The sequence below is a fragment of the Hipposideros armiger genome, unplaced genomic scaffold, assembly GCF_001890085.2.
Source record: "Hipposideros armiger isolate ML-2016 unplaced genomic scaffold, ASM189008v1 scaffold_102, whole genome shotgun sequence".
Lineage (NCBI taxonomy): Eukaryota > Metazoa > Chordata > Mammalia > Chiroptera > Hipposideridae > Hipposideros > Hipposideros armiger.
In genome coordinates, this window is record NW_017731452.1 from 3,350,012 (window position 1) to 3,357,091 (window position 7,080).

The 7,080-nt window shown below is 44.0% G+C and overlaps 1 protein-coding gene across 3 annotated transcripts in view; it reads left to right on the plus strand.

The window, feature by feature from the left end:
- The window catches only part of WDR59 (WD repeat domain 59), a 77,983-nt gene that overhangs the window by 15,702 nt on the left and 55,201 nt on the right, over positions 1 to 7,080 (plus strand). For all 3 annotated transcript variants that reach the window (XM_019646456.1, XM_019646454.1, XM_019646455.1), the window contains exons 4-6: positions 1,979 to 2,064; positions 3,081 to 3,161; positions 5,536 to 5,573. In XM_019646456.1, the coding sequence (XP_019502001.1) occupies positions 1,979 to 2,064; positions 3,081 to 3,161; positions 5,536 to 5,573 (205 nt within the window). The remainder of the gene's footprint in view (positions 1 to 1,978; positions 2,065 to 3,080; positions 3,162 to 5,535; positions 5,574 to 7,080) is intronic.

Sequence of the window (7,080 nt, forward strand, 5' to 3'; positions counted from 1 at the left end):
TATATATATATATATATATATATATATATATATATATATATATATATATATATATATATATATATATATATATATGATTGCTGTCCTAGTGGGTGTAAAGTGGTACCTCACTGTGGTTTTGATTTGCATTTCCCTAATGCCTGTTGGCCATTTGTATATCTTTTTTATTTTTGGAGAAATGTCTATTCAAGTCCTTTGTCTATTTTTGAATTGGGTTGCTTGTCTTTTTGCTGTTGAGTTGTAATAGTTTGTTTTTTTTAAAGATTTTTTTATTGGGGAATTCGGGGGAGGGTAACAGCGTTGGGGAATCGGGGAAGGGGAACAGACTGGTAGACAAATTTCTGGGTTTTTTTGTTCTTCAGTCTAGTTGTGGAGGACATAGCTTCACTGGCCCATGTTGGTATGATCATTGTGCTATTCATGGGTGAGGCAATCGGTTGCCGGTCGTTGGTCGGCCGCTCACAGCGGCTCCCTGTAGCTCACGCTGGCTGCCAACCACTCACATAGCTCACGGCAGCCCACTGCAGCCCTGCTGCAGCCTATGCCTTCGCCAGCGACTCACAGCAGCCCAGCTCCAGGTCGAGCTGTTGTTCATCATCTTAGCTGTAGAGGGCGAGCGTCACTGGCCCTCAATGTAGGATCCGAACCACAGCCCTGCTGCTCAGAGCTGGTGTCCCAAGCCAGCTCTTAACCAGCTGAGCCACTCGGCCGGCCCTGTAATAGTTCTTTATATACTTTTGATACTAGATCCTTATCTGACATGATTTGCCAATACTTTTTTCAGTTTTGTAGATTATCTTTTCACTTTCTTGATAATGTCCTTTGATACATAAAAGTTTTAATTTTGATGAAGCTTAATTTGTTGATTTTTTGTTTGTTTTTTTGTCTTTTTGAGCCTCAGTTGCCTCATCTATGAGACATGCTTCATCTGTCATGGGTGATGACACCCAGTGTACAGTGTGGTGGGAAAGAGCAGAGGGCAGGTTTCGTAACGTCCCTAGTTCATAGACTGATACTAGCAGACCCTCTGGAAATGACAGGAAATACTCTAAGGAGAGAGCTTACTTTTCATTCCTATTCCCATTGGAAGCTGTTTTGAATCCTAACTTTTCCACAGGAGTCTTGCCTATTTAGAATTGGAATCTGGCCTTTCAGGATAAAAATTTCAGAACTCCTATACATCTGTCTGACTCTGAGCTATAATGAAGATTGTATCAGTTCAGAAATTATTAAATGGCCTGTTAGTAACCTTTATTCACTTGTAATGTGTTTCATAAACTTATGATAGTTAGGGAGCCTTTGCTAGTTTGTTGTTTAAGTGAAATGTAGTTTGATTAAAGCTGTTGAGTCTCTTCATTTTTCCTATTGTAGTTGTGGTTTCTTCTGGCTCATTTTCTCTGTGTCTTTCTGTTTAAGTCTTTAAGAAATTAGATGTAGGCCTATTTTAAGGAACTTGTATAATTTTGCCTTCTAGGACACCCTTTTGGTGGTGTTTCTGTTTTCTTTCTTGAGCGTCTGTGTTATAAGTGTGGTAGGTGGACTCTCAGCATTTAATAATGGGAAGACTAAGCTAAAAAAATCTAGTGCAACAGCAGCTGGAGAGATGGGTGTATGACCTTCAGAGTAGGAAGGAGGTTCCCCCAGTGGTTGGGGGACATCGCCATTACCCATAACGCACGTGCTCAGTGGTGTATCTGTGGCTTCAGTTCAGCTCTAACTGCTTATGATGGGTTCATTTTGAAGGTAGAACTGCCTTTCCACTTTGAAATTCAGAGTCCCTTGTACTGAGTTGAGGTTATTAGCTCAAATGTTAATTATACTTATTTCTGATGGCTTTTTAGAAAAGTTCAACCTGTAGGATCTTTGCCATGCAAGTTGTTTTCTATATGGCTTCCCCTTCTCAGCCTTTAGCAGATTGGGGTGAGAGCGTATATCCTGATGTACTACCTGCTGCCTTCTTTCCCTTGTTTGTTTTCAGAGTAACCAACGGGTCGACCTTTATAAGTGGAAAGATGGCAGTGGGGAAGTTGGCACAACCTTACAAGGCCATACACGTGTAATCAGGTAGGCACCAGCCCTCCACACCTCCCTGGACTGTCTCGCTCTGTCACAGTCCTTTGGGGAACGAAATGAAAACACCGTCCTCCTTCCATGGCTTGACTGTCTGTGTTGCGTTGGCCCTGGGTGGCTGTTAGGCTGTTAGCTTGCACTTAGGTGATGGCTTTCATAGCAGAGAACAACTGGTACTCCGGAACCAGCATCATGCAGTGTTAACCCCGATCCCAGAAAACACTTAGACAGGTGCAGCCGGTCCAGAGTCAGGATTCAAGCTGATTTTTGCCGCAAGAGGGAGCCGAAGCTATGCCAGGGGACTCCGTCAGGTCACAGTCGGCAGTGCCCAGGAGTCCAGAGACATCAGGGAGCAGCCCTGAGCTTTTTCTCCGGCAGCTGTGGGTCACCAAATAGAACCACATCACAATCTGTTATCTAGATGCACAGTTGCCTTACGCTCGTGGCCTTCCAGTTGGCTTCTGGAGAGTTCCTTGATCCACCCTTTCCCTGGGTCATTGTGGGTGGGGAAAATTCGTTCTGGGGGAGTAGCAGCAGGGAGTGCAGGAGTGGTGAGGTTGGAGCTGAGAGGCGATGGGAAAGGCTAGACCCCCGGCCTGTGCTAACTGTGCGTGTAGTAACTGCCTTTCTAGGAGGGAGGGCGTGAGTAGGATCAGAGGCCTGCTTGCCCTCCTGGAAAGCTGTGTGGCAACTTGGCCACTTGCCACTGGTTTAAGAGATGTTGGGCTTACTCAGGGTACCTGTGGTTTAGTCCGCTTTAGAAAACAATAAGTTAAAAATTGCTTTGTGTTTTTGATGACAAGGGGAAAGACCTGAAAGTTTCCTGCAGAGCTCAGTTAAATCTTGTTCATTCCCAAAGAACTTTGGAGAATCTCAGCCTAAACCGTATTACGAGGCCTGTTAACAGTGACTTTCTGAAGTCACTAGAGACTAAATATGCTAGTGCTTTGGAACCAAACTCTGAATTTGTATCTCTTCATTGTTGCTCTGTTTATTTCTTGTGTTCCCAGCGACTTGGACTGGGCAGTGTTTGAGCCAGATCTCCTGGTTACCAGCTCTGTGGACACCTACATCTACGTTTGGGATATCAAGTAAGAACAATTAAGAGGCATAACTGCTTGGTTGTGGGACGATTTGGGACCTTCGTTTTTGAGATCAGATGTCTTACGTAGTTTGGTTTCCCCTCGATGCAGACCCTGAGACAAGGATACTTTGCAGATGCATTATTTAGGAGGTGAAAGAAACGTTGTAGGGGGATGGAGAAGAGAGACAGGATTAGGAGGGCCACAAATATCCACCTGGGTACCACTGTGAACAGGTGGGGCTTAGTATTACTGGGGACCACTAGGTGCTAGTGTGAAGCCCTCTCCTCAGAGGTGTCCTGTCCTCCCCACCCTGCGAGGGCTAAGGAAGTGAGGGTGCTGTTTACTGTCAGTCATTGGTTGTCCCCAGGGGCCTTAATCCCCTGGCACTTTAGTCTTGTCACAAAGGTTTGCGAAATGGGCTTCAGGAGCCAGGAAGGTCTCTTTGGTAAAGAAACACAGGTACTGGCATTTGGAAGTCAGGCTGGAGTTTACTGAAGTGTCAGGTGAGGGAGGGGGGATTTTGATGGCAGAGACGCACATCTGCTACAGCAGGCAGTGCTACGAGACACATCAGCTCAGCTCTTTCCTTGTTCTTTGTGAGTCTTCAATTCCCCATCTATAAAGGGGGGCTGAGAGCCACCTGGTAGGGTTACTCTTCATGGATGGAAGAGTAAAGCCCAGGTGCTGGGATGTTGTAAGTTTTTAGCAAACGTCTTTTCCCCTCTTCCTTTGTAGAGCAAAGTTCCCTTTACCATAGCAGTTAGAGGTGACTAACTAGAAGGTATAGTCTGTAGAGTCCCCTGGATGGGACACCCTATCCCCTCACGAGGCTGCTCTGCTCTGAAATGGCAGTTCAGTGGCTTTGTGATGTTTTACACTGGAAGGTGGACTGTAGGTAGAAAACAAGCCAGGTATTGAGGTATGACAGACCTGACAGACCAGTGAAAGGGAATAAAGGTGTGTACCTGACTTCACCTGCATTCCATACAGGTTAGCCTTTCAGAGGTGATTAGCCTAAAGGCAGTGCCAGAGGGAGGCAAGGAGCATAAAATCCTGGGAAATGGTAGAGAGAAGCTCTTAAACAAAGAAACAAAACCCCCAGGGAGCTATGGGGCAAGGTTATTCTTCATTTACATGAAGCAATTGTTTTCATAACTTAAAGGTTACTAGACACTGAACTGACAGTTCCTTTTCAGGTTTTCTAAATAGTGAGCCGGAGCTGTAGATTGACCTTGTCTGGCCCTCCCAGCCCTACCTTGCCACCCAGCTCTGCCATTTTACCATTTGTAGTGAATTGTGAGCCTCTTTCTCCAAGAGTCTCCCATTGTCTCCAGGAGTAGTTTTTTTTGTTTGTTTGTTTTTTTGTTTGTTTGTTTGTTTGTTTTTTAGCTGAGCCATCCTGCTACCTGTTGGCAGCTCAGCGGCTGCTCAGCTCGGGCTGGACTCGAACCGCTGTTGCTCAGAGCTCAAACTCATGAGCGAGCTCTTAACCAACTGAGCCACTTGGCCGGCCCTTTGTGTTTTTTTTTTTTAATTGTGGTTATAAAACAGAGAACATAAAATTTACCATCTTCACCATTTTGAAGTGTATAGTCAGTAAAGTACATTCTCATTGTTGTGTGACAGATCTCTAGAACGTTTTCATCTTGCAAAGCTATAACTTTGTACTCATTAAACAACTACTTCCTGTTTCCCCCTCCTGCTAGCTCCTGGCAACCACCACTCTGCTTTCTGTCTCTATGAAAAATGACACCTCTGGGGACCTCATATAGTGGAATCATACACTATTTGTCGTTTTAGGACTGACTCATTTGACTCAGCATGATGCCTTAAAGGTTCATTCATGTTGTAGCATGTGACAGGATATCCTTCCTTTTTAAGGCCTAATAATATTCCATTGTAGACCCCAGTTTGTTTATCTACTCATCAGTTGATGGACATTTGGGTTGCTTTCACCTCTGGGCTATTGTGAACATCCAGAGTAGTTTTTTCCTCCACCTTCGAAAATGCTGTTGGGAAGCTTCTTGCAGCATTATGCCTCCCCCCTTGACTGTCCCCTTGTTCCATTACGAGAAATGACACCAGAAGGTATGCATTTGGCTTTTCCGCTTCTACATCAGGGTCACCCAGGCCATGCTGAATCATGTAATTGGTTTTCTGTGGATATAGCTGTATGATTTGAAATTCAGACTCGGCCTCAATTGAAGTGACTGACAAAGTTCATCTACCTGGAGGGAGACTGATTCTCTTTACAGTCTCTTAAGGCCCTCACGTTCCCACTGGATTCCAAGTATCCACTGAAGGGAAAGTGAAGAAATGTGTGTACAGGTGGATGGTGGCATATGAATTGGGCATTTGATTTCTGACTTTTATATTTCAGGGACACAAGGAAACCTACCATTGCACTGTCTGCTGTAGGTGAGTGTATATTGCCCCCCGGTTTGTCCTCATTCCGTTCCTTCTGTCTCTCGCACTGACCACCCTACTCCTCATGTTTGATCATGGCTGGGTGGAATTGTAAGTTTCATATTGCAAAGGGCTTGCTTCAGGCTGCTCTTAGAAGTTAGAATCAGGACTGATGAATATGAATATGGTCAGGAACTTATTTCAGAATTCAGGGACAGGAACCAGATTGGTTTGTTTTTAAACTTGTTATTGTGGAAAATTTCAAATGTTTAAAAAAGTAGAAGAAAATGAACTGCCGTGTGTTCACCATCCAGCATCAATAGTTGTCAGTGTATGGCCAATCTTATTTCATCTTTACCTCTACTCACTGTCCTACCCCTGACCCCATTCTCCTTGGGATTATTTTGAAGCAAATCCAGGTATCATCATTTCATCAACAAATATTTTGCAGTAAGTATTTTTTACAAGAGAAGAATCCTTTAAAAAAAACATAATCACAATACCATTAATCTACCTAAAAATATTAACAATAGCCCTTTATTATCATCAAATATTTAAGCAGTATTCAATTCAAATTTCCCCAATAGTCTCTTTCCTCTCCCCCGACTTTTCCCTTACAAATTATTTGAATCAGAATCCAAGTAAAGTCCATGCTTGCAAGTGGTTCATATATTTTTAATCTTTTTTCATTTTATTTATTTATTTTTCTTAAAAGATTTTATTGGAAAATTGGGGGAGGGGAACAGTGTTGGGGAATTGGAACAACCAAGTTGTTGTCCTTCAGTCTTAGTTGTGGAGGGTGCAGCAAGCTCAGCTCCAAGTCCAGTCGTGCCACTCAGCTCAAGGTGCTGTGTTCAGTCTTAGTTGCGGGTGGGTGTAGCCCACCATTCAAACTGGCAGCCTTGTTGTTAGGAGCATGTGCTCTCACCAGCTGAGCCATCCTGATACCTGTTGGCAGCTCAGCGGCAGCTCGGCTCTGGGCGCAGCGTCACTGGCCTATGTGGGAATCGAACCGGTGACCCTGTTGCTCAGAGCTCGCACTCTTGGGCAAGCTTTTAACCAACTGAGAGCCACTCGGCCGGCCCTCTAATCTTTTTTTTAATTGGTAGGGTTCTTCTCCCTCTCCTTTTTTGGTTTATTTTCTGAAGAAACCAGGTGGTTTGTCCCATGGTTTCTCCACAATCTAGATGCTGCTGCTTGTGTCCCCATGGTGTCATTTAATATGGATGCACTGAGTCTTTGAAATTACTTTCTGATATACCTGTTGTCATTGCTCACAGTGAGTTGAAATTGACTATTTTGGAGATTCTGCATTGGGGCTGTTGTGGGGTTTTTCCACTATTTCCTGAGAGTTGAACTTGGGTGTAGTGCTGGTATACCTTATAGTGATGAAGCCCATTCATCAATTTTGTATTTTGGCATTTAATTTTTTTTTTTTTTAAGATTTTATTGGGGAATTGGGGGAGGGGAACAGACGAGTTGCTGTCCTTTTGTTCTTCAGTCTAGTTGTGGAGGACGT